Source organism: Andrographis paniculata, unplaced genomic scaffold (assembly GCF_009805555.1).
Source record: "Andrographis paniculata isolate CXL003 unplaced genomic scaffold, ASM980555v1 Contig5END, whole genome shotgun sequence".
Taxonomy (NCBI): Eukaryota; Viridiplantae; Streptophyta; class Magnoliopsida; order Lamiales; family Acanthaceae; genus Andrographis; species Andrographis paniculata.
Window position 1 is genome coordinate 1,630,087 of NW_026137595.1, and position 26,196 is coordinate 1,656,282.

A 26,196-nucleotide genomic window follows, 5' to 3' on the forward strand; every position below is an offset into this window, starting at 1 on the left:
TTACTAATAATATTATATATATTGCATATGTTTTATTGAGATATAATATTTAAATACATATTTAAAATTTATTTTAATTATATATATTAATTTTGTTTTAAAATTATTAATAATACTACTCCTATAGAATATAATAAATAATATCATAACTTATTATCATTTAATTAAACCAAATTACCTTAAAGAATGCATCCTAAATGAAAAAGAAATTCACATGGAAGGAAGGGAGTATAATTGATCATATAAGTAATTTTACCTTAGCTATCTTTGTAGCTTTCACTATCACTATGACTAACTCACGAAACCTGTCCTAACCGTTCGGTGGGCCACTTTATTTGTCAGGCCCAAGGCCCAATAAAATCCAACGCCAAATTTCTTAGGCCCACGGCCCATTAATAACAACATGCCAAATAGTATAAATATATGAACAGACACTCACTCCCCTTAGAAATCATATAATCAAACAATCAATCTATGGAAGCAAAACAACAAACCTTACCATTCTTCATTGCATTGATTTCCTCAGCAGCAGTTCAGAAGCCTTTTCTTGCAGCAACTTCCAGGCTGCAACCACGTGCCTCTCTTCCGTCAACGGAGCCCCGACGGCGAACCGCAGGACGAACTCGCCGGAAAGAACCTGGACGTGCTCATGACCATGTTAGGACAATGCTTATAGAAACAAGTGTTGAAAAGTGTAAGGGAGCTTATGTATTAGTGTATACTGTGTGGGAGATGAAGGCTTCTCCAGTTGAGTTCACGGAATCAAGCAGCTCGCGGTTCAAGCTGTCGGCGGAAACACCGTTGGGCGCCAGGCGAAAACAGACTAGAGCGAATGTACGAGGGGCAACAACCTGCAGTGTTTTGGAAACTGAATTGATTGTTTTTTGTAGCTGAAGATTGTGTGTGTCGAAGGTTTACCTTGAACCGGGGATCCTGTTTCACCAGTTCTTCGAACTTCTTGGCCAAATCGACGTGGTTTCTAATGTAAGCCTGCAGTTTTTCCAGTCCATAGAGTCTCAACACCATCCACAATTTCAGAGATCTGCAAAAGAATAGGCCATTGTTAGATTAACATGTTTTCAAACAACACAAGTCTTTTCTGCATGAATGAATCTTCTTTAATCTCCCTTTAATAATTCAGGTACCTGAACCTTCGTCCTAAGGGGATTTGCCAGTCTTTGTAATCAACAACCATGTTACCTTGGGAAGCCTGAAGAAAGATATATATATATATATATATAACAAGAAATCATAAGAGTTCAAAGTGCAGATGAAATGGTCACACATAGTAAACAAGGAAATATACTCTATCGTGTACATAGCAGGTCATCCTATCGAACATTTGATAACCAAGATTTCAAAAATGTCACCTTTGCACAGCACCAGCAAAGAGTGTATACTTGAAAAAAATTTCATATAAATTAAGGATGGGTTTGGCAAAGATATCAATCTTCTGCTAAAAAATGTGAAGGAAAACATACTTTGTTTTTGAGGTACTCAGGATTCGTCGACAGTGATTGGATAAGTGCGCTTCTATCCTGTAAAGGATGAAAGTGAAAAACTGTAACAGAGTAATCCTCAGAAGGTTGGGATGATTGGAGTAAGAGGAGTAAACTTGAGAGGATACCTTCACCCAAAGAGCTGAGCAGTCGAAGTTTGTCAAAAACCATTTGTGAGCATTCATGTTAAATGAACTGGCTTCTTCTATTCCGTCGAGGTAGGGCCGAAACTCAGGACATATACAGGCACTTCCAGCATAAGCAGCATCCACATGAAACCACAGTCCATGATTCTAAATATTTTCATGAATGGATCAGAAATGGAGTACTTGTTTTGATTTATTCATAAGAAAATTAAATCCAACAGATTAATTGAGGTTAAAGGCAAAGAGTCGAGAGAGTACAAAATTGCTTGCATTACTTCTAAAACTGCTACACCACACCACACCACAAAACAAAAATTATAAGAGGGCTCTAGAGAAACCTACTACAGCTGGTGTTTTCTTACAGCATCAAGAGTGTAAATCACACTGGAAGAAGAAGAAAATAAAAATAAATATATAAAATCGATAATGCAATTGTAAAAAAGCTCACATTTGCAATCTTGCCAAGTGCAGGTAGAGGATCCACAGCTGTTGAAGAGGTAGTACCAACCTACATACAAGTCGACATACTGTTGGATTGACTGAGTACAATTATCTAAGCAAAATGCAAAGCAACCAAAATAATTTTTGCAGCAAGTAACAGATCAATTCTAACAATAGCAACTAGTCTTGCAAGTTAGGTCAGTTAACCACAGCCAAAATCTGTAAGTTCTGGTGATTCAAAGGTCAATCAATGTACAAATATATTTCATACGTAAAAGTAGTGATTCTAAAGTCCTCGGGAACCGAAAAACCAAGACTAAATTAAATTGGTGAAATTACATGAAGGAAGAACAAAGATAACAGGTAAATTGATGGAGGAAGCTCTACTTTTAATTTGTCATTATTTGCTTACAGTAGCACACAAGAAGAAGGGGATTAGACCAGAAGCTGCGTCTTGTGAGATTGCTTCTTTGAGTGATTCAGGAGAAAGTGCATAATTGGTGGAAATATCTGTTTTTAGCACTCGCCAATTTTCAGGGTAAATTCCTGCTATCTGCCAAGAATGAGCAAAATAAAATGGATAATGAATACTAACAACTGATCAAATAAATCCTGCAATGCATCAAGTGATTCAGAAATGCATCTCTAGCATGTACATATACATCTCATTACATGGATGAGCAATCGAATTTCAAGAAACTGCAAAATGAAATTGTGGATTGTATTCAGGATACAAAAACACCTGGCATGCTTTCTGTAGAGCAGCATGTGTTTGATCAGAACTATACACCACAAGTTTTCCAAGGGCATCTTTCCCATCCCTCCTCAGGATTTTATCTCGAGCAGCCAAAAGAACAACTAGCACTGCTTCACTAGCAGTTCCCTGTATTACTCCACCACCCTGTCCTGAAAGACAAAAAAAAGATGTTGCATTTAAGATAAGATCAACAACTTGGTGAACAGGAGGAGCAAGCAGATATCTCTTGGCCAATCAAAAAAGTTAAGTCTTAAATTGAATTTCTGAAGAGACTTTTAATACAAAAATATAGACAGTGCCAGTAAGAAATTAGAATTCTATGATGTAGAAAACATGAAGACTAACACATTCAACCATCACAAATTTGTCCATGAAATTTAATAGATCATTCAAAGGTCTAAGCATTGACTATTTTGCTTTGGCTGGAAAGGGTTTCAGACGAACTTATCTCTGTCTAATTCCATAGTGGCATAAGATAAATAATGCTTGGACAGGGATAACAGTATGACACTGCTAAACTCATCACAGGCAAGCAAAGCAGAATGGATGTTTCATTTTAGTCCATTTCCGACAAAATAATGTGTGTGTGTGTGTGTGTGTGTGTGATATTTCTGGTGCAAGGTAGATGCAATCAGATACAAAAGTAGATGGAGATCTACAACACAATTTAAAAAACAGTTATTCACTTTATGCTTGAGGCAAATGAAAACAACTGCAGTACCTGTCGAAAGGAATTCATCAGGAAGCTTGAGTGCCTTAGCAAGCCAATCCAGAACTATCATTTCAAGTTCCGTTGCAGCTGGAGAAGTTATCCAACTAAACCCCACCATGTTAATACCAGCACTAAGCATTTCCCCCAGAAATCCTGCAACACTACTATTTGAAGGGAAATACGCAAAGTATTCAGGGCTCTGCCAATGTGTTACTCCTGGTAATATTTTTGTCTGAACATCTGAAGAGAAAATGATACAGGAGAATACAACTTCTGTAAATGAATCTTATTTACATAACTCATATGTTCATTCTGATTGATTATTCTTAAAAGATCTGCACAAAAACAGAAATATGAATCTCAACAGTAACTGAAAAGCGAGTCAATCAAATCAGAGAATTATTTACCATCCAACACATCTTGCAATGGTACAGGTAGTACAGGAGCAGTAGAGGGCAGAAGTTCTCGCAGATATCCAGGCTACATACATCAAGAGATCGACGTTATCACATCGTTAATGGAGGAATCAAAAGCTAAACAAAATTTCAACACACTAACAAAAATTAACTATAAAAGAAGCAACTCAATCTCAAAATCTCAGAAGTCACACCAATCCAGTGAAGTTCGGACGCCATGAAACCAGTTTTAAGAAAAAGGAATAGACACCTGAACTTGGCTAAGAACAGGGAAGCTCTCAATGCTCTTGTAATAATCCGCAATGAAATCCACCATCTTGTGCGCACACTCCCTCAATTGCTCAGCGTCCATCGGCTTCAAATCCCCCTCCCTGTCGAGCATTCGTCATACTCACCACAATAACAAACACAATCAGAATTTACTCAAAGAGAATGGAAACAACTTACATTCTGAAAAACAACGCCGGAGGATGAGCCGCCGTGAGAATATCGTGAAGAACGATTAAGGATCGAGTGAGAGTGAGCAGATTGAACGAGAAAAATATCTGTAGCCGGCGAAGGAATCAACCTTACTGTTCCGTATCTAGCATTCGTTTTCAGTACTGTTACATAATAAATGTCATTGATTTGAGCAAAAGTTTTTGGTCCATTCCCATTTAATTTTTTTTTTTTTTTTTTCCAATTTTGATCTGGTTCAATATTGAACACGCCGTGTTGTCTTTGAACACTATAATCCACGGCTGTGTTTATTGTCATGTTCTATAAACAAGGTTATACTATGATGAACACTGCAGGTGTATTCGTTTATTAAAAAACATCGTATTATACAAATATTTTTTACTTTTTTTATTATATTTAAAAAAATAATTTATATTCAAAACAGTGAATTAATATTTATTTATATTTTATTATATATTATTCAAATCTCAAATCAAACCACCGAACAGTATTTTGAACACTTGTTCATTGTTCACGATATTAATACAGCCGTATTCTAACCTCTATTCTATATTAATACGGTAGTTAGATTCAATAGGGGTTTTTATTACCCTTCTCTATTTTTTTAAAAAAATATATATAAATAAACATACATAATATAATTATATAATTAATACTATCTCAGTTTTATTGTGTTTTTTTTTTTTTTTTTTTTTTTTTTGTATTTTGTAAGTATATTGAAGGTGCAAGAATCAATGTCTGGTGCACTTAAGTAGGGTTGCATCCTCAAGTTTTCGGTCATAATCCGTCTCATGTCTCATGTGTGTGAGTCATGTCCTATACGGTTGATTGATAGCATATGTTTTGGTATTGATATGAGTTTCGCATTATTCTCTCATATTGAATAGTATATTTCGAACGTATTGTGCAGAGGACGGCTAGTCTGGACCTCAACGCGAGCGTGATCTAAGCGTCGGAAGGGTCAAGTTCCGGATAATCACATATGCTGTTAGAGCTGTTTGTTTAGCTAAATTAATTTTTTTATGTGTGATACAAAGACTGTGTGTTAATAATATAAAAAAATAATATTTTGTGTTTGAATAGTTGATATACTTTATATTAATATACTTGTATATTTGTAATTTTTTAATAATACTTATAGAAGATCGTTTCATTGAAAAATATTAATAGAGTAACATTTGTACAAAGTGTATTCTTTTTACTATAAATAAAATACTCCCTTCCTCAATTATCTTTATTTCTTTTTTTGTTTGTTAATTTTAATTGGCATATTTTTTATTTTTTTATTTGTAAAATTTATTAAATTATAACATATTTAACAATTTAATTAACTTTAAAATATAATTCACTCAAAACCATTTTATTTCTATCTGTCTTCACTAAACAAATATCTTCATTTATATTTTGGGTTTGAGTTTGGTTTTTATTTGAATTTTGGAGTGAGTTTGAATTTATGTGTTTCTTTTGTGTTTGAATTTGAGTTGGGTGTAGAGAGTTTTGATGTTTATTGATTTGATGCTAATGTATATAATAATATAAATATGTATTAGTTTGTATAATTTGATTATAAATTTATTTTATATATGCATATATATTTATAAATTTTTATTTATATTATAAAAAAATTTATTTGTTATAAAATGACATATATATTATAATTTTATTAAATTATAATATTATAAAATTTTAATTTGAAATTTATAAATAAAAAAAAATAAAATCAAACCATTAGGTCCTTGCAACTGTCTCTCGATCAAGTGAAAAACAGACCCTTTCCCAAAATCGCCAAAGAAAAACAAGTCTTTAAAATTCTATATTTTTGTAAAATTAATTTATCTTAATTATAAATAAATAAATAATTGTTTTATATATTTATATTATTTAAAATTTTATTCTTTAAAAATAATATATATACATATTTTATATTAAAATATAATATTTAAATACATATTATAATTTTATTTTAATTATATATATATTGATTTTTATTTTAAAATGAGTAACGATACTTTTTATAAAAAAAAAATATATTATAAAATAAAATTATAATTCATTATTATTAAAATTCCAATGGGATATAGAGTGTATCAATATTTAAAAAAACAAAAAAATAAATAAATAGGGACGAAAAAAAGTAAATTTTATATAAATAAACCCTAGCAATCAAATATCAAGTTTCAACACTCAAACATCGCCTCTCCTTCCCAGTGTCGTTCGTCCCCTCCCCCGCTGCAGCGTCGTCCTCTCCTTCTCTTTCTCCTGGATTCACCGCCTGCAGAGTTTTCTTCCGCCGCCGCTGCGTGTTCCTCAACAGAGTTGGTCATTCTCATTCGGTAGGCAGTCTTTCTTCCGCCGCCGCTGGGTGTTCCTCTCACTCGTTTATAAATCATACGCGATATTCTCTTTCTCTCTTTTATTCGCGCTATTCGACACTTCAGTGCCTTATTTGATTTCATCATTATGTTCTTTGATTACTATTAGGCTAGCTACTTCAAAATTTTGACTATATAAATCTATTAACTCCATTACGATGATGGAAATTTAATCTTTGACATTTATTTTTTTTTTATGAACCGTATTTGTAAAAATAATTATATAGTATAATCTTTCGTTTTTTACTTGTAAATAAAGCTTATAAGATGTATGATTTGAGTTCGGAGCTGTAAAGTACCTAAATTATCTGTAGAATTTGTAATAGTGAAATTAGCATTAATATTTTAAGAAAGAAATTTGAATCCTGTCCAATTCATAACTTGGAATCGAAGCACAAAAATAAATCATAGTTGCATCTTGCATTATTATATCTACTTAAAGAACATAGATTCCATTGAAGATCTTATAACTAAGTAGATGCCAAATTTGATAATCAAAATTTGTTTAATGGCAATGATCATACTCCATAAAATGAATTGCTGAGGTAACTCAGTTGGCTTCTAATAGATGTTATAGCTAATCAAATGTGGCTAGATTATGAAAATGATCGTGTAGAATAAATAGCATGTAATTTTGCATTTGTTTTTCTGGGCGTGGATTAGGTGCTGACCCAATCGAGTCAACATATCACATAAAAGTATGCAATATATATTTTTGTATAATACAATAAATGTTATGTTATAAGATATCATATGCTGAGCTATAACATAACATATGATATGATTGTATACAATATATGTTTATTAATTTTATGTGATATGCTGATTTGATTGGGTCAGCACTGGATCCGCAACGTGTTGATTTAATTGTTCTTTTGTCTTTTGCTTAACTGTCTTTTTGTTTTAATTGTACTAGTGACATTGAATTCTTTCAGTAATGATTTGCTTGTATTTTATCTTAGTTAATTATTTGACTTGTTTTTTGCCATGGTATACTTTTTCAAATAGCATCATGTCTCCGAAAAAGCAACCATCAATTAATTTTAACTGGACGCGACCTATGGATGATGCTCTTGTTGATGCATTCCTACGTGAGTTCAACAAAGGAAATAAAGTCAATGGTTCATTTACTTCTACGGCATATCAAAATATTGTTGCAAAGTTAAGTGCTATATTTGATCTTAACACTGACAAAGAGAAGATAAAAAGTCGTTAGAAAATGTTGAAGAAGAACTTCTCGGATGCTCACGATATATTTCAAAGTGGTACGAACGGATTTACTTGGAATCCTTCTACTCAATCGTGGAATGCCAAACCGGGAGTTTGGGATGCTTTAATAGAGGTTTGTTTTAAATATTTACCGTTTTCACTACCAATAAGTTCAGTTAAATATGTTTAACGATTGTGTGACTTATTTTTATTCTATTCTATTTTATCTTTTTATAGTCAAAACCTAAAGCTGCATATTGGAGGAATAGATTTTCCCACACTATGAGAAAATGGTGATAATTTATGGTAATGACCGAACAATTGCAGAAGGTGCTGAAACTCCATCAAATATAAGAAAACACCAACAGTCAACTAGTGCAAAAGGCTTTGTTAGCGTCGAAGACTTGAATAATTTATTTGCTCAAAATGAGGCGACTTTGGATGATAGTCATACTTTCGATGACTTCTCTACGGATGATTTGTGTAATTTATCAGCTCACGAAAGCAATTGACAAAATCCGTTACGCGAAGCAACTAGTGGAAGCAAGAGCGAAAAGCAAAAAAAGTTCAAAGGGAAAGGCAATGAAATTAAGGAAATCGGAGAAGGATTGAAAGAAGTGGCAAAAGCAATACAACAAAGTAACACTATAATGGAAAAGATTGCCAATGTTATGGAGAAGAAAGTGAATAGTAATGCACTTTCTGGAGAACAAATTTGGAATTTGATAAAGGGATGCGGAGTTGTTGAGGAATACTTGGTTCGAACTTATTGTTTTCTCATGAACAATCCGAATCAACTTCGTGCAATTATTGAGTGTCCACTTGATGTCCGAAAGTCTGGTGTTTATCTTTTTTCCTATTATTTATATTTATAGAGTTTGATAAAATGTAAATTTGTAGTTTTTTTTTTTTTTAATGAATAGTTCAAAATTTAAGTTTTTTCTTAGTTCTATTAAAACTTTTTCTTTGGTGCTATCTAAATACGCTGATAATCTTATTCAAGAGCGAAATCACAGTGCAAGATTGTCGTTTCCTAGTATAAATAATAATTTTGTTTTGGGATAGAAAAATTAAAAAATGATAATCTTTTCACTGAAACAAATGGAGTATTATTTTTGTTTTTTATTTAAAAAATTTAATCAAAATTAGTATTATTAAAAAAAAATATTTTCATTAATTTTGGCAATCCGAATGGACAACGATGATTCAAATGTAATGGAATGTGGCATGGAAGCTGATTTGGACTAAACACATGTGTGTTTCGGTGCTACATTAAACGGTCAGTTTTTCTGATAATTTTTTAATTATAAAATTAAAATTGATAAATTTAGACCAATAAGTTTTTTTTTTCAAAAATACTTTTATTTTATGTTCATTCTCTTGAACCAAACGCATAAAGCGGCGGCCTTCGAATCCTTCTCTCTTTCTATATCTCTATATATAAATACTCATCCGTTGGATCGACCGGAGGGAATTGTCGCCGGCGAATTCTGCGCAGGCGTAATGGAGGATGAGGCGGAGATATACGATGGGGTCAGAGCGCAGTTCCCTTTGACATTCGGTAAGCAATCCAAGTCTCAAACCCCTCTCGAAGTTATTCACAAGGCAACTCGTCGGAGTGAGGCTGCTGCCGGGAGCTCTAGTGGAGGTTCTGAAAATCGTTTCACATCGAGCTCTGGGGAGAGTACCAATGCGCTTCCTTCTCTATCTGGCTCCTCTAAGGAGTGGCTTGAATCTTTCAAAAACGCTAACCCTAGAAATTCGAATAAGGGTTCGAAAGAGGGTAAATTGATTGGACCTTCGAGGCCGCCTCCCGGAAGTGAAGTAGCGGATGAAGAGGATGAGAAAATGCTTGGGCCGCCGAGGCCAGCTGCCGGCGGCGATCCTGAGGATGCTGATCCCATGGTTGGACCGCCTAGACCTCCTCCTGGCGAAGCTGATGATGAACCAATGATTGGACCGCCTAGACCTCCTCCTCTCGGCGATATTGACGACGAACCGATGATTGGACCGCCTCGACCAGCTCCAGGCCAGGTAGAAACTGATTCTGAGGAAGATATGGATGACGAAGGCGAGGGTTCTGGATATCGAATTCCGTTGAGTAACGAGATTGTCTTGAAGGGGCATACCAAGGTAAGTATCTAACAGCTGATTTATCTGTAATCTTGCTTAGGGTTTAGCATTTGGAATGAAATTCTGTTCTCAATTACAAAGAATTTATGTTTGGAATCGGATTGGCAGGTGGTCTCAGCTCTTGCTGTGGATCAAACAGGTTCTCGTGTGCTGTCCGGAAGCTATGACTATACAGTTCGAATGTATGATTTCCAAGGGATGAATGCTCGTCTTCAATCCTTTAGACAGCTTGAACCGTTTGAAGGTCATCAAATTCGTGGCTTGAGTTGGAGTCCTACTGCAGATCGGTTTCTATGTGTAACTGGCTCGGCTCAGGCTAAGGTCATTAGGCTGTTATTATGTTCCTTTTGTGGTCTCAGGCAAAAACATGTTGAGATTTTGCTGATATTTTTGCTGCCTTGGTGCAGATTTACGATCGTGATGGACTTACACTGGGTGAGTTTGTCAAGGGGGATATGTATATTAGAGACCTTAAGAATACTAAAGGCCACATATCTGGATTAACTTGCGGAGAATGGCACCCTAAGGCTAAAGAGACAATCTTAACGTCGTCTGAGGATGGTTCGCTGCGAATATGGGATGTAAATGATTTCAAGAGTCAAAAGCAGGTCAGTGTTTTATGTTATCATGTTGTTGTTTTATAACACAGCTGTTGATCATCACTTGGAGTCACTAGGGGATTATCGGTATTAGTTGGCATATGTGCATAAACCTTGGCAGTTCACAAGCAATAAAATCCCTATGTACACTATAAGATATGTCAAAGGCAATATATGGTTCATCACTAGGCTTTTGAAAGGAATAAAAGTTCGCCATTATTCAATTTCTTAAGTGGGGAAGGATGAAACATGTATATTAGTGGTTTTCCATGCACCGAGTCAAATAATTATCATATTTATGTTTTCGTTCGCACAAGCACAATATGTTTTCATACGCATGCAATGCAATGAACTATGATCCAATCTATTAATTAGGACTTATCTGCTCCCTGTGTGAGAATTGATACTACCTTTCATTTTCTCTCTTTGGCGAGGTCGTATCCAATTACTATTAAGCTCCCAATTTTTATTTTTATTTTTTATGCAACTTGGAGAAAACTTCCAGTTTTGATTTGTGTTATCCAATGCTTTTTTTTGGGTCACTTAATAGGTTATTAAACCCAAACTTTCAAGACCGGGACGAGTACCTGTCACCACTTGTGCCTGGGATCGTGAAGGAAAACGGTTTGCAGGTGGTATAGGTGATGGCTCTATACAGGTACTTCGACATTTTATGTCATACTTTCTGAGAACAGTCATGGTTGATCCTTTTGAACATTAATTTATAGTTATAATTCCACCGCACTCATAGTTATTGCATTTGCTTTTAGAACACAACTAACTTCAATAACATTTCCCTGCAGTTATGGAACACAAAAGCTGGATGGGGAAGCAGACCAGACACATATATTGGAAACGGTCACACGGATGACATTACAGGACTAAAGTTTTCGAGTGATGGACTAATATTGGTGTCGAGGAGCTTCGATGGTTCGCTCAAGGTGTCTACACTATATTCTCTGCAACCGATCTTTTTCAATATTTTATTTATTACCTTTTAAAGGGGTGGTAGCAATTGACCCTTGTTTAGATGTTTTACGCGACATTACCAATTTTGTGCACTAGGTCTGGGATTTACGTCAAGCAAAGAAGCCTCTTTGTGCATTCAACAATCTTCCAAATAATTATGCACAGACAAATATCGCATTCAGCCCCGATGAACAACTTATCTTAACTGGAACATCGGTTGAGAAAGAAAGCACAACAGGAGGTCTGCTTTGTTTTTATGACAGGGCCAAATTAGAACTTGTCTCGAGAGTTGGAATATCTCCCACATTTAGCGTCGTCCAGTGCGCTTGGCAACCAAGACTAAATCAGGTAAACTAAAACTCGGCAAATATGCTAGCATATACCTTTTTTTGCGCGGTCTGGTTGTTTCTTTATCAACTGCCTTTTGGACCAATCTTGATTTCACATTGTTCTGCAATTTGGCAGATATTCGCAACTGTCGGGGACAGACATGAAGGCGGGACACACATACTCTACGATCCAACAATCAGCGAGAGAGGAGCCCTTGTATGTGTTGCCCGTGCACCAAGGAAGAAGTCAATCGATGATTTTGAGGCACAGCCCGTTATCCACAACCCGCACGCACTGCCTCTATTTAGAGATCTACCCAGCCGGAAACGACAGCGCGAGAAGATACTCAAGGATCCGCTCAAGTCTCACAAACCCGAGCTGCCCATATCAGGGCCAGGCCACGGTGGAAGAGTCGGCACCACCAAGGGTAGCTTGCTGACACAATACCTCCTTAAGGTAACTAACACTCCTAAACTCTCTCGCGTATTTCCCAACTCAACTCGACAACCACGTTGTTGACTGACACGGTTTTTATCAATCCACCTTCAGCAAGGTGGCTTGATCAAGGAAACGTGGATGGACGAAGATCCCCGGGAGGCAATTCTCAAGCATGCGGATGCTGCCGCGAAAGATCCTAAATTCATCGCCCCCGCATATGCATCAACACAACCCGAACCGGTCTTTGCCAAGTCCGACTCAGAGGACGACGAAAAATAAGAGGTAACCGGGGATTGTGAGTATTATTTCTCATCCACACTTCACCTTGCATGACATTACATCTCTTTTTGCTTAAGGACGTAGGAACTATGAATAGGAAGAGGCAAGAAATGCACAGGACATTAGTTTTACACATCATTTTCTTCTTGTTAATTTTGTATGCATTGCTTATCTCTTGATGTTTTCACTTGGTTTATATAATATTCCCCATTCCCCTTACTTTTGTTAGTTTTAGTTCATGTAGTTGTATAATTTTAGTAGTGTTTTTTAATTTTTGAAATGATTTTATAGATTGAATTTGAGATAATTCTATGACACAAGTGGCCAAGGTAAAGGATTTGTTGGATAATCTTAAAGAAACGGTTTTCGTGGGAGGATTATATGTGAATGCCTTCGGGTTTTGAGGCTTCGCAGGGCAGTAAATGTATGTCGTATACAAAAATCTCTTTATGGTCTACGTCAAACACCTTTTCTAATTTATCTATTGTTTTGAAAAGATATGGTTCTCGCCAGTTTTCTTCGGATTATTCTTTACTTACTCTAATTCGTGGTTCTATTTAGCTATCTATTTTGGTTTATGTTGACAACATGGTGATAGGGAGAAACAATGGGCCAGCTATCCAGACATATTTGGGTGTGTTTGTTTAAGGGTTTAGATTTTGGATTGAGATTTGAATAGTAAAAAATTTGAATTGGAATAGTCGTATGATGTGATATAACTATGCATTGATACGATGTTTTGAATGTAAAATTGATTTTTAGTATAATATAAAAAATAAAAATTAAGTATTTGATTTGATATTTTTGGGGGAAAATTTTTGCATGAATAGTGTAAATTCCCTCAAATTCTTCAAACAAACACCCCCTAAAGACTATCCACACGAAGGATTTTGGCGTTCTTTGCTATTTTTTTGGAGTTGAGGTTGCCCGAAATAAAAGGGTAAGTTTTCTCGCCCTCGGCATTATAAGTGAAATAAGTGTGTTGGGGGCCAAATTGTCTAGTGTTCATCATCATTTGACAACAGTCGCATTTACTGCTCTAATGCACAATTCGGAGAAATATCGGCGGCTAGTTGGCAGATTGATTTATTTGTCTCTTACTCATCTAGAACTAACCCTACGGTGTGCATGTGCTTGTCCGGTTCATGCATGCACCTATAGAAAGATCACCGGAATACTGCCTTGAACATGGTGCTATACTCAAGGTACAGTGCATTTCTTTTTGGTTCTAATAGTGATTTTTGCTTTCTGTGCTTGTGATTTCGATTATGACGGGTGCCCATTCATATGTTGTTTAGTCGCTAGTCTTCTATTATGATTCCGATTGTGCTGGATGCCCACTCATAAGTCGTTTAGTCACTAGTCACTTGTTAACACTTTTCCAATTGTTTGGAAAACAAAGAAGCATCGTATAGCTTGATAGATATGTCAAGTATGACTATGTGTGAATTAAAATGGCTCTAGGGATTTGCTACCCCGTTTTGGTATATTTTATGTTTCCTTTTTGCTATAGTCAAATTAGTTCTTCATGAACTTAAAAAATACATTGAAAAAGACTCATTTCATTTGTGATGCCTTCTTTGATAGTTTTCTCTCTCTCTTGTCAATTTGAACCTTTGGGATCTTCATGCACGATACCATGCACCAATTTGAGGGTAATAATTTGGAAAATATTTTGTAGGACATTTGGAGTGTGTTTATTGTGTTTTTGGATAAATTTATTTTTTTTAGATACAAAGAATCCGCTATAGTTATTAAAGAAATAGTATGTATATATTGTATTTTTTGTAATACTTATGAAAAAAAAAAATAGGTGTACAAACTGTACCTACTTTTAGGGGTGGGCATGGGTCAGAGTATTTGCAAATATGCAGATATTTGATAACCGAACCGAAAAAAAATATCTGAAATTGTAAATCGTATTCAAATCAAAAATTTCGGATAATCGAAAATATTTGTAATATTTACAAATAATTCAAACTGAAATTAAAAAGTAATTAAAATTTTAATTAAATCAAAATATTTCAAAAGTTCGAATCGGTTTTTTGCCTACCCCTACTTACTTTGCATTAATAAGTGGTATATTTATCTATTGTATTTTTTGTTATTTTGTAGGATAATTGGTATACTTTGCATATTGTTGTATATTTTCTATATGTATGTATATATATGTATATATGTTTTGTAGGATATTTCCTTGCAAAGATTTAAGATATCTGTCTTTTAACATGTATATATATAAATTATAAAATTATTTTCAATCATTTCAATATAGACATTTGTTTCCAATTAAATATATTTTGATTATATATTATAAGTAAATTTGAATTTATGTTTACTTATATTAATTTGAATATTAGGTTAAAATAATTTTTTTATATATTATATAAAAAAATATTGTTAATTATTATAAAATATAATATTTTTTTAAAAAATAATTATAGAATGGTGAACAATCTCGTGCAAAATTATATTAGATTAAATCTAATACTCCCTCCGTCCAATTAGAAAGTATATATGTTTTTATTTTGGGACGTCCAATTACAAAGTAAACATTTCATTAAATACCTTACTTTTTTCCACAAATATCTCTACTTTACATCACATCATTACTTTTACACCAAAAAACAAGAGCAAAAATATCATTACACTACTTTTAACTACCCACTATAATTAAAATACTATTATTTCTTAAATATTGCGCCAAAAGTAATTGTATACTTTTTTTGTGGACGGAGGGAATATTAAATAAAAAAACGAAATAATTAAGAAATTAGAAAGAAATAATAGTATATATAATCTTACAATTTACAAGGGGATGAGTATAATTTATAAAAATATTTCAAATAAAATATAAATTATATACTTATTATTTAAATACCATAATTTTCTATTTTTTTAAATAAATAAATATAAATTAATTATATATTAAAATGAAAATAGAAGAATTAACATTAATAATAAAATTTCTCCGTATTTATAGAGATTTTTTATGTGGTTGGTCCCTTTGTCTTTACCCTCCCTTAGGATGAGGGTCTTGTATAGAAACGATCAAAATGGTTCGTCTAGCGTCATTTTTTCGTCGGGCTTGGTTTGCAGGATATTAGGTTCGATCGGGGTTTACCCAGTGCACACTTTTGGATAGCGACTGCGGATTTTCACGTCATAAAAAAAATATGCATATTATTTACATAACTAATTTAATTATTTTATTGTGATTTTAAATTAATTTAAAATAAATGAGTGGATTGACTGGCAGCTGCTAATGCAACAAAAAAATGTGCATATTATTCCCATAACTAATCTAATCATTTTAATATGGTTTTAGTAATATAAAAGATAAATTCAATACCAACAGAAATTTTTCTAATTTAGTAATATAAAAGATAATCCGTTGAAATTTTAAAATATATATTTTTTTAACGCTAAAAAATAATAATATTTTAATTATAGTAGATAAAAAAAATTAATGTAAAAATAATTTTGTTGTTCATAAAAATAAGTGAAATACATAAGTATTAAAAAAACAAATTATTACTTTAAAATTAAATAATCTAAAATACAAATGTACATGTGAATTGATGGAGAGAATAGTATTTTATGTTGAATTTTTTTTTTTTATGAATTAATAGAATATATATTGTGCTTATGTAAATATATATTATGTAGCACATATGTCGAAAATACATGGATGCTGCTGAATTATTTTAGTGGCAAATATGCACCTATACATATATATATATGAATCGATGAAATAAAAAGCGAAGAATTCATCAATTAATTTTCATACTTTCTTTAACTCTTTTTCTTTCTCCGTAGTATTTATCTCTCTGTATCAAGCATATATACATATCTTATAATATATGTAATTACTAATTACTATTATAATATTTATATCATATATAAATATATACAATTATATACCATTATATAAGCATATATATATATATAAAATATGCGCATATGTATATTATATATATAATATATTATTAGTGGTTGACGGTAGAGATAATTAATATTTCTATTGCCTAATTATATTGTAATATTACTAACACTCCTATGTATTTTTGTAATATTTATAAGCGTTGGTCGCACGAGAATTAAAAAAATGAATATTTTATTAAAAGAGTGATAGGTAGTTTGGAGTATTTTCAAAAATTTAATTAAAAGTAAAGTAAATAAAAAGATAATGTAATAAAATTAAAATGATTTATTGTAAATAAGTATTGAGTAAAGAATAAGAATTAAATATTAATTTATTGATTTAGGGGCAAACTAAAAAAAAGTGAAAATAAAGTGGAAGAAGTATTTTAGAATGGCATTATGCCTCTCGGCCTTTAAGAAGCAGTGTTTATTTTAGAATGGGCTTTTTGGGCCTTTAAAATATTGGCAATAACAATGGTTATTTTAGAATTTTAGAATGGGCTTTTTGCGTTTAAAAAGCAAGACGAACAGTTATAATGGTCAGGATAATAAAAAATGAAAAAGAGAGTCGAAACTGCTCTCAACGCTTATTCCGATGGAGTCGGTGGTTGATTCGGTTCAAGGCGCTGAGAAAAGGTATGCAAAGTCAAGTATCAACGCCTTCATATGTTAGGGTTTTTTCATAGCAATTTGCAGTTTTAGTTTTACTTTTCTCTTTGCAAGCAGTTAGCCGCTCGTCGTCTCGTTTTGTACGCAGGTTTGTGCTATAGCTGCTGTTGTTGTTGTTTAAACATATCTTGTTGTTTGTTAAGCTGGAGGCACGATAATCTGCTCTGTTGTAATATTGTGATTCGAGAAATTACTGGAATTTCGTTAGGTATGTAGCCGATTACAGTTTCTGATGTGTTTATTTCGCTATTATTCTGCAGAATTGGGGATTTTTAGGCATTTTAGCTACTCTATGTGGAGTAGCAAGTGTAATTTACTGAAGGAATTTGTGAGAGTGAGTTTTGATGGAAAATCCTTATCCTTTGATACTTGATATAAGCTCCGATGAGGAATCAGGTTTCGGTAGAGGCGGTAAAGGCGTGGGATGTGATATTGGAAGGGAAGAATTGACAGAGGACGAAGATTGTTATTGGCTGGCTCGGCTGTTGGGTGAGGTGGATGGGAATAAGGATGATGAATCTGATGAAGTGGTGGTGTTAAATGAAGTTTTACCGAAGCTGTCGAAAAAGGCGAGGATCGAATCGGCGATACCGTCGAGGATAGTTGGGGATGGGAGCAATGATGATGATGATGATGATTGTGTGGTTTTGGATGCGGATCCGGATCTGGATCTGGATCCGGCGAATGGCAAGGTCGGGAATGATGAGAATGGCGGAAATGACGAGGGCGATGATTCCGATGACGTAGAGATTGTCGGCGAGAAGGGTGAGGTAATGATTATTGATTGATGTTGATAATTGTCTGTTTTTTTGGTATGTTTTGAAATATGATTGTGTTCGCTAATCTTTGATTGTCCCTAAATGAATTTTAGGTCTTTGAGTTAGTGGTGTGTTTGTATTCGTTTTGGATATTGATGATTGATTGATGTCGATTGTGTAGTGTAGTAGTTGAGGTTAATCTATATGATAATCGCCCTTTTTTGATATGCCTCGACATAAGATTGTGTTTGCTAATCTTTGATTGTTCTTCGATGAATTTTCCATTGTATTGTTTAAGTGGGCGAGGATCTCTTAGTTAGTAATGTGTTATTCATTTTCGATATTGATGATTGATTTATGTCGATTTTGTAGTGTAGATTGCTAGTTTTTGGTATGCGTCGACATAAGATTGTGTTTGCTAATCTTTGATTGTTCTTGGATGAATTTTTTCCATTGAATTGTTTAAGTGGGCGAGGATCTCTTAGTTAGTAATGCTTTATTCATTTTCAATATTGGTGATTGTTTTATGTCGATTGTGTAGTGTAGATTGCCCTTTTTTGGTATGCCTCGACATAAAATTGTGTTTGCTAATCCTCGACTGTTCCTTAATGATTTTTCCATTGTATTGTTTAAGCGGGCGAGGGTCTCGTGTATGCTTCCGAATAAATGCAGCTTTGTGCCCGTTTTCAAGATTGAAAAAGACAGATTTTAAGGGAAGTTGTGTGGTGTGGTTTTTTCATTCTTTTATATGCACTTCCATGTTTCTATTGCACATGTTTTGTAAGTCTTTATAGGTCGGAATGTGTCTGTATATGTCGACGTCCAAAGACTAGATGTTTTTGGCGGGCTTGTTTTGTTAGAACACTTCTACCATTCTGATTCAATAGGCTTCACTCTTCAATAAACGATTTTGTAGTTTATCGATACTTTGTGATACAACGGAATAATTTTCCTAAGTTTATACAGGCTATCTGTTGATGTGAGTTATATCCTTCTCGACTGATCTTTTGTCCCGACTTTGTAGGTTGCGTGCAGAGACTTCCCTCATGCACGGCATCTTTGTGCAAAATTTCCCTTCGCTTCTACTCCACATGAGGTCCATTGCATTCAGGTGATTTTTTTCGAATTTTATCCTCGTGAGTCAGCAGGTTTGTTTCTGAATCATTTTCTTTCACAATTTTCAGTGCCACTGTTACGTTTGCGACTCTTTGGCTCCATGTTCCCACTGGGGCACTGGCGTATCGACTTTCAACCATTGTCACGCTAACGATAAAGAGGATTACTGGATATCCGAGCGGAAAAGGATAAAGCAAGGCGGAAGCGTTCCCCCGTCAGCTAAAGTTACGCCAACTACACAAACTTCCGGCGAAAACTCTCTTCTAGAAGCAATGTACGAAATCCCTCAAGTTCCAGACGTACCCGAGTACAACACCTCTATGCCGAACCCATGTTGGAGTCCAATCCGAATCCGCCCTTGTTCATCCAGTGCTGGTGCGGCAACTGCCGTCAATCGAGCCAGATTAAATCCATCAGGACATGCCCCCTTGCCTCAATCGAACATGGTCTCATTGCAGTCGCATTGTATGCGTAATAACAGTGGAAGCCAAAGTGTTCAGTCCTTCACCCCACATGCACCTTTAAAGCGGCCCGGATCGTCGTCTTTTCCGAATCATCGGCATGTGTCGGGCCTACGATATCATCGAAACCCATATACAAGGAGGTATCATCCTATCCAGACTCCCATGGCTAATGTACGCCACGGTTCTAATCCCGTCGGTATAAGAAGACAAGCTGCAGCTGCTCCGATTTTGCCCCCGATCTTGAGTTCTCTGCCCGGCCCGGCTATTGGGAATGCAAATTATTTACCTTCTCCACCTCAGATGCACTCTAGGCCGTACTCAAGCTACCCGGCTAGAGATACGGTACATTTCTGCCCTCAGATTACACCTCAGTCGAAGTTACCGTCTCAACTCAGTGTGGCAAACTTGGAGAATTTGGTTTTCCGTCAATCTCATGATATGTTCGAGCCGAGCACTCTTGTCCCTTCTCCGAAAACGACTCCTGCTTTCAACCGATTCGATGGGATCACTGATATTGGAAAGCAACTGCATTCGATATCCATGATATCGTCGTCTTCGACTGTGGCGGGAAATAGCTTTGAGAACCAACTTTCCCAGCCAGAAACGCTCCCATCTGTAGTGATGGATGAACGCAATTATACCCGGCAAGGAAATCTGAACCCGACCCGTAATGATTTAGCGAGTCCTACTACTGATTTTGGCAACAAGTCTTTATCCTCTTTCAGCTTTGGCAACCAGGACATCGATGCAGAGGTCTCACAATTTCGAGCTGTGGCGTCGGGTGATATTTCGCAGCAGCAATATTTAACTGAAAATGATGATCGACGTGGAACGGCGGCGGAGGGTTCCTGTCCGCAAGTTGCAGCGCCGGCGGATAATTCCTCCCAAGTAAATGGTACATTCTCGATTGATAACTGGATGTTTGAGAACGATTCTTTTCCAGGAGCTTTTGAAGTTCCTTTATCTCCGTGGAATGAATATTATCCGGATCCTGCTTCTGTAGGCGTAGGCGCAGGTACTCTGTTTGATATTTAAGTATTTCGTAATTGACATGAAAGTCAAAAAGCTCGGATTGAAATCCAAGCTGCTGTGATTGTACAGTAATTGTTATTATTCTTAGACGAAAAAAGGAGTGCCTGCCATCGAGGTTCTTCTTGGTACAGAAGAAAGTCTGTCAAAAGATTTTCTTTTGGAGAATATAACTGCAGAGGATTTAGATTTCTTGTTATCTTATTTACTGTGTTTTAGTTTAGACTTTAAATTCATTTTGCTGTTTTATGTCAGCGCTCGGTAGCGAGCAGAACTCTGAGTCTTACATTGTCACTGCAGGACGGGTAAAAGTCTATTTAGTAACTTGAACTTTGTTATCTTTTCATCTGTTGTTGAATCAATTTCTTGCAGGGCAGATTATGCCGTCAGTTACTTGCCATACCGTTTCCGGGTTTTTTTACATTTTTATTCTCATTGCGGTATCTTAAGTTCGGTGTTGGCATTTTTGATGTTGTGTATCAGGAGCTTTAAGGGCTATCTGAATTTCCGGGTCAGATTTCAGCTCTTTACAAGCTCGCTCATTTAGCCGCAGGTACTCTTTGTTTGTGAGTTATTTCTTGAAGTTCCGCTTTGGCGGGTTTTTGATGATTCCTTTGTTGTTAAGATATGGTGTAACTGCTGGTTGCTAATTATCAGTTGTTGGGAACAGTTATTGAACTGAAAGTTCATTAGCTTTGTTTCAGGCTTATTGAAAGAGATTATTTGGGTGATGCAGCACATGATTTCAATTATCAGATTTGCTTGTTGCGATGATTGAAATTATGTGTTGATAGTTCACACTTAACATGATGTGTGAACTATATGTTATGTGATGTCAGTTAATGTGATTAGTATTTTATCTACCATACGTATATAAATTGCAAAAAATGTATGATAGGTAAGTCCTATTATCATTTTTAGTTTTTCTTTTTTTTTTTTTTTTTTTTTTTTGTATTTTTTCAATAAAAGACAATAGGTCTATCTGAAGCTTTAAAATTATTCTACAGCGTCGGAAAAAGGCACGTGTGCTTCACGTGGCCTCGCCAGAGCCGATGTGGTAGGTGATGTGGCCTTGCCTCCACATCAGCAGCCGAAGGCGAGGCCATGTCACCTGCCACATCGGCTACGGAAAGTTTCACGCGAGTGCTGGCGAGACTATGTCCGCTCATGTGAGGCTCACGTGCCTTGTGACAGGACTATTTTAAGACCTCATAGAGATTTATTGTCCTTTATTGAAAAGATACAAAAATCAAAAATCAAAGAAATGATAATGAGAACTACTTGCAATTTTTCCTATTTGGTATACTATCGGCAGCATTGTGCTGAATTAGAAGTACTGTGCTGAAAGTGTTAATTCAGCATAGAACCGCAACCCACTGAGAGAGTAGAGAGTTGGTCATCCGGTCTGGAAAAACTTTATATAGCACAAGCGCTTCCCAAATATAAGAACAATCTAAACTCCAGTCGAGGCTGGAGCTTATTGAAAGAGCAGAAACTAACTTAAAGACAAACAATCAAGATTCTTACAGCAATCAACCTCGGCGACGAGTCGAGTGCAGGCGAGAGTGAATCACACAGATGGCGGTGGCGCACCAAAAGGCCTGAAGACATTAAACACTGGAATGAATTTTACCGAATGTACGGACAAAAGGAATTGAGTACGGAAAGAAACCAGCTCTGAAGCCAAACCTGCCACCGGTTCAGTTTACACTGTATTGCGCATCATGTGTGCATGTTGAGCACAACCCGGAGACATCCTCCTTCGTGCATCAGGTCGAAGGCCTTGTTTATCTCTGGTAGGGTCGAGTTGTGGGTGATGTACTCGTCGACTTTTACTTCCTGGGATGGCAAAACATACGATCGTTGCGAAAAGGTTTATTATATAAATAACAGCAGAAGTGTGTACAGAGTGGTGCCGAGGTATTTTTGCACTCACTTTCTTCATATACTTGTCGACGAGCCAAGGCACTTGTGTACGGCTTTTGAAACCGCCGAATGCTGTCCCCTTCCAGACCCGGCCCGTCACCAACTGAAACGGGCGGGTGGAGATTTCTTGGCCGGAGGCTGCAACTCCGACAATGACGGATGTTCCCCACCCCTACAGGACTATCAATGTTAGGGACTGAAATCTGGTGCCATTCACACCTTCACTTGTTTACATAACAATTCTATACGATAAGATGAGTATATATACATATATTGTTTACATTTTTCAGAATTTCAAAAGGGTATATTATTAATAATGAAATCGTGGAAATACATGGTGCTCGGCCAGAGAAATATATGGCAATCGTGAGCATCAATAAGTAGGTTTCAGATCTAAGTGGTGGCATTAAATCCGAAAAGAACTCGTGGCATTGTAAAATAGTCAAAATCAAATTAAAGTTAAGCTTTTAATAGAATTAGAGTCGAAAATTACTTTTAACATAGTTAAAATCAAGGCATTTAAAAATTATCAACACCTTTAGAGTCAAAATAGTTAGAGTCAACAGCAAAACTCTTAAGGTCGTTGGTAAATCGTAAACATAGTTAGAGCTCTGAGCGCTATTATATCGGAAGCCAGGCTATGGATATAGTTAGATGCAAATACAAGACTTATTAGAATTATAAACAGATTTGACAGAAAAAAATAAACCAGGCTATGAATACAGTTAGATGCAAAATATAAGACTTATTAAAACCATAAACAAATTTGACTGAAAAAATATAGCAACGAGAATCTCAAATTCAAGAAGCTTCAGAGTATATTCCAGGGGTTGGGTGTACGAATAGAAGTGTGGCTAAGGAATATCATATAGACAGGATAAACTGTATTTATAACACACTATCTAAGATAATAGAAATATAATCTAAACAAAATCTGTGTAGGGTATTTATATTTATATATGTTTAGTAAGTTATTATTAGTTCGAATTTAGTTTTCCATATTTAGGTACTTTTCTATCTTAGCAGTTTTCAATTTACTTTGTATATTATTTTAGCATGTCATCTGTGTGTACTGTTCCAAGTTTACCTTGTGGCAACATTCGAGAGCAGCTCTCATCACAGAGACGTTCCCGATGCACTCGAAACTATAGTCAACACCGCCATCGGTCTCATCCGCAATGACTTGCTGTATTGGTTTGTCGTGATCTCTTGGGTTGATGAATTCCGTCACACCGAAATTCTTTGCTGTATATCAAACAGGATTCAGGTCCAGTGGAACCAAGAAGATGAAGTTATAATATTACTCAGTCCCACACGCCATAAAGAAAGAAAATACATAAAGAACGAGAAATGGCATCTACTTAAGCTTTACAGAACAACTGGCAGAGGAAAGTTAGTCTACATCTATTAACCTAGGGCATGGATCCAGTCGATATATATCTAAATATATTTATAATACTAACATATGTTATATTATGATTCTATCATATATTATATTATGATGTATCATGTGTGACTTGGCCGATTTAGCACAACACACGATCCGCAGTTCAGGAAATAATAACTAACTACACTGCCAAAATACAGGTAATAATTGCCTAAATATGCATTGATTTCATGAGGATTGATTTGTATAATAATAAGAATTCATGCGAGGGGCTTGGAGGAGTTACCAACATCAAACCTTTTGCTGTCAATGTCGACGCCTATAATTCGTGAAGCGCCAGCAGATTTTGCACCCTCTGCAACCTGAATTTAAGCATCGATCAACGCTCAAACTTGATAGCTACAAGAACCATACATACTACATAAAACTCACAGCAAGTCCAACAGTGCCGAGGCCAAAAACAGCAACTACGGAACCTGGTTCTACTTTAGCCGTATTCCAAACAGCCCCGAGACCTACAGCAATGGATGTCGAATGACCAAACAAAAACATTCACAGGATTAAGACCGACAAAGCTTCTTAAATAAAGAACAAGACTACTTAAGCAGTGTGACTCGCCTGTCGGAACACCACAGCCAAGCAGGCACACCTTATCCAATGGTGCAGCAGGATCAATCTTCGCTATGCTGACATTGTGTACAACAGTATACTGACTGAAAGTCGATGTTCCCATGAAATGATAAATAGGTTTTCCGTTGATTGAAAACCGACTCTTACGATCATTCAGCATTACACCAACTCCAGTGGCTGACCTCACTTTTGCACATAGGTTTGTCTTTGCAGATTTGCAAAACTTGCATTCTCGGCATTCTGCCTGGTAGCAGGGGATGACATGATCCCCTGGCTGAACTTCAGTCACATCTTCACCAACACTTTCTACAACTCTGAAATTCAATCAGATGACGATAATGAGCACCAGAAACACACATTTGTATAGAAAGTCAGTTTCAATTGGGGAAACTTACCCGGCAGCCTCGTGTCCCAGAATACAAGGGAAGAGACCTTCAGGATCCTTCAACCATTATAAACCATAGATCAGAACATAAAAAGATACAGTCGATTGTTCGTAATTTTTTTCAAGTTGTACTAGTTTTTCCCATCCTCTCTTCCTCACAAATTTGACAATTATCCAGAGCTACAACTAATCACGAGAATAGATATAAAAAAGGAGACAATATGCAATTCACTGGAGGATATCAAAATTTCCGAAATAGAAAGCATATATAGATTCTCCAGATGTTCTCATTCACAAAAAATAAGCCACAGTTTCAATTCAATGAACCGAAGCTATAGAATTCCTCAAATCAATTTTGAGATTCTACAGTAACAAAGCTCACTCCAATTATCACTGAATCACCTTTCCGCTCCAGGTGTATGCATCGGTATGGCAGAGAGCAGTGAAGAGAACCTTAACTCTGACCTCCCCAGCTTGCGGCGGCGCCACCTGCACTTCCTCGATCACCAGCGGCTTGTTCGGTTCCCAGGCCACCGCCGCTGCGAAAAATCGTCGAAATCCGAATCTATCAAGCACTCGAAACGCGAACAAAGCAAAAATGAAAACAACAGAACCGATCCATACCTTTGCAACTGATTACTTCACCTTGAGTAGCCATCGCCGCGAAGAAGAACGCACGGACAGATTATTGGAGCGAAGACTGTGTGCAGTCAAGATCAATGCGCACCAAATGACTGAACGTGTCTCTCTCAGCTCGTATTTATACCCTCATGTGGATCGCAGTGCATCATTCAAATTATCTACCTCATCAACACTCTACAGTTCCGATGATACTATATTTTACAGTTTGACTATTAACATCGGAATTTGAACTCATTCACGGTCAGTCGAAATTCAAACTTAATAATCTCATGATTATAATTACAAGTTCACCCTCCATGCTACCAAACCGTCCCGCAAGAATTATTATAAATTTATTATGTGGAGTAAGAATATCATTACAATAATTTCCTTGTAGTATAGTAACTATTTTGGTGAGAATTATTATAAATTTATTGTGTGGAGTAAGAATATCATTACAATAATTTCCTTGCAGTATAGTAGCTATTTTGAAACGTCACTGCGGTCGATGTTTGCTTGCAGTACAAA

At 35.7% G+C, this 26,196-nt stretch overlaps 4 protein-coding genes and 1 long non-coding RNA gene across 15 annotated transcripts; 3 read left to right on the forward strand and 2 right to left on the reverse strand.

Annotated features, from left to right (window-relative positions):
• Positions 1-215: 215 nt before the first annotated feature.
• LOC127259200 (phenylacetaldehyde synthase-like) lies at positions 216-4,573 on the reverse strand. Its single transcript, XM_051286383.1, has 13 exons — positions 4,419-4,573; positions 4,222-4,342; positions 3,963-4,035; positions 3,565-3,795; positions 2,829-2,992; positions 2,499-2,639; positions 2,094-2,153; positions 1,628-1,792; positions 1,482-1,538; positions 1,146-1,210; positions 919-1,042; positions 723-851; positions 216-637 (listed from the first exon to the last, which is right to left on the reverse strand). Coding segments are annotated over exons 1-13 (1,464 nt in total). The 5' UTR covers positions 4,421-4,573; the 3' UTR covers positions 216-505.
• A 2,042-nt stretch (positions 4,574-6,615) lies between these two features.
• On the forward strand, positions 6,616-8,943 carry LOC127258716 (uncharacterized). Its single transcript, XR_007840351.1, has 3 exons — positions 6,616-6,763; positions 7,811-8,144; positions 8,249-8,943. It is a non-coding gene; the product is annotated as an uncharacterized LOC127258716 (long non-coding RNA).
• Positions 8,944-9,377: 434 nt separating this feature from the next.
• Positions 9,378-12,991, forward strand: LOC127258984 (uncharacterized). Its single transcript, XM_051286092.1, has 8 exons — positions 9,378-10,144; positions 10,253-10,465; positions 10,552-10,752; positions 11,294-11,401; positions 11,547-11,684; positions 11,809-12,060; positions 12,178-12,498; positions 12,592-12,991. The coding sequence occupies exons 1-8, from the start codon at positions 9,380-9,382 to the stop codon at positions 12,757-12,759; spliced, it is 2,166 nt and encodes a 721-aa protein (XP_051142049.1). The 5' UTR covers positions 9,378-9,379; the 3' UTR covers positions 12,760-12,991.
• Positions 12,992-17,207: 4,216 nt separating this feature from the next.
• LOC127258758 (uncharacterized) lies at positions 17,208-24,170 on the forward strand. 11 transcript variants are annotated; one of them, XM_051285731.1, is made up of 7 exons: positions 17,208-17,319; positions 17,613-18,122; positions 19,135-19,221; positions 19,295-20,705; positions 20,975-21,024; positions 21,203-21,272; positions 21,727-22,937. In XM_051285731.1, the coding sequence occupies exons 2-6, from the start codon at positions 17,697-17,699 to the stop codon at positions 21,209-21,211; spliced, it is 1,983 nt and encodes a 660-aa protein (XP_051141688.1). In that variant the 5' UTR covers positions 17,208-17,319; positions 17,613-17,696; the 3' UTR covers positions 21,212-21,272; positions 21,727-22,937. The 11 variants fall into 11 exon arrangements, with proteins under 11 accessions (XP_051141688.1, XP_051141689.1, XP_051141693.1 ...); XM_051285732.1 differs by having other exon boundaries at positions 22,239-22,937; XM_051285736.1 differs by having other exon boundaries at positions 19,295-20,585.
• LOC127258759 (alcohol dehydrogenase class-3-like) lies at positions 22,119-25,828 on the reverse strand. Its single transcript, XM_051285741.1, has 10 exons — positions 25,672-25,828; positions 25,450-25,586; positions 25,058-25,104; positions 24,651-24,976; positions 24,465-24,547; positions 24,319-24,394; positions 23,733-23,890; positions 22,656-22,817; positions 22,409-22,558; positions 22,119-22,320 (listed from the first exon to the last, which is right to left on the reverse strand). Exons 1-9 carry the CDS (start codon positions 25,703-25,705, stop codon positions 22,442-22,444), a joined length of 1,140 nt encoding a protein of 379 aa, XP_051141698.1. The 5' UTR covers positions 25,706-25,828; the 3' UTR covers positions 22,119-22,320; positions 22,409-22,441.
• Positions 25,829-26,196: the final 368 nt, after the last annotated feature.

Bases quoted from the DNA above. Each gene is read 5' to 3' on its own strand.
- LOC127259200 (XM_051286383.1), bottom strand. The intron at 1,043-1,145 runs GTACCTGAATTA...ATTCTTTTGCAG, and splicing joins CCCTTAGGACGAAGGTTCAG to ATCTCTGAAATTGTGGATGG. The intron at 638-722 runs GTATACACTAAT...GAGCACGTCCAG, and splicing joins AAGCCTTCATCTCCCACACA to GTTCTTTCCGGCGAGTTCGT.
- LOC127258984 (XM_051286092.1), top strand. From the start codon at position 9,380: ATGTTCATTCTCTTGAACCAAACGCATAAAGCGGCGGCCTTCGAATCC. The intron at 10,753-11,293 runs GTCAGTGTTTTA...GTCACTTAATAG, and splicing joins ATTTCAAGAGTCAAAAGCAG to GTTATTAAACCCAAACTTTC. The intron at 11,402-11,546 runs GTACTTCGACAT...ATTTCCCTGCAG, and splicing joins TAGGTGATGGCTCTATACAG to TTATGGAACACAAAAGCTGG.
- LOC127258758 (XM_051285728.1), top strand. From the start codon at position 17,697: ATGGAAAATCCTTATCCTTTGATACTTGATATAAGCTCCGATGAGGAA. The intron at 18,123-19,134 runs GTAATGATTATT...CCGACTTTGTAG, and splicing joins TTGTCGGCGAGAAGGGTGAG to GTTGCGTGCAGAGACTTCCC. The intron at 19,222-19,294 runs GTGATTTTTTTC...CACAATTTTCAG, and splicing joins ATGAGGTCCATTGCATTCAG to TGCCACTGTTACGTTTGCGA.
- LOC127258759 (XM_051285741.1), bottom strand. From the start codon at position 25,705: ATGGCTACTCAAGGTGAAGTAATCAGTTGCAAAG. The intron at 24,977-25,057 runs GTAAGTTTCCCC...ATTGAATTTCAG, and splicing joins CTGGGACACGAGGCTGCCGG to AGTTGTAGAAAGTGTTGGTG. The intron at 24,395-24,464 runs GTGAGTTTTATG...GCTTAAATTCAG, and splicing joins TCGGCACTGTTGGACTTGCT to GTTGCAGAGGGTGCAAAATC.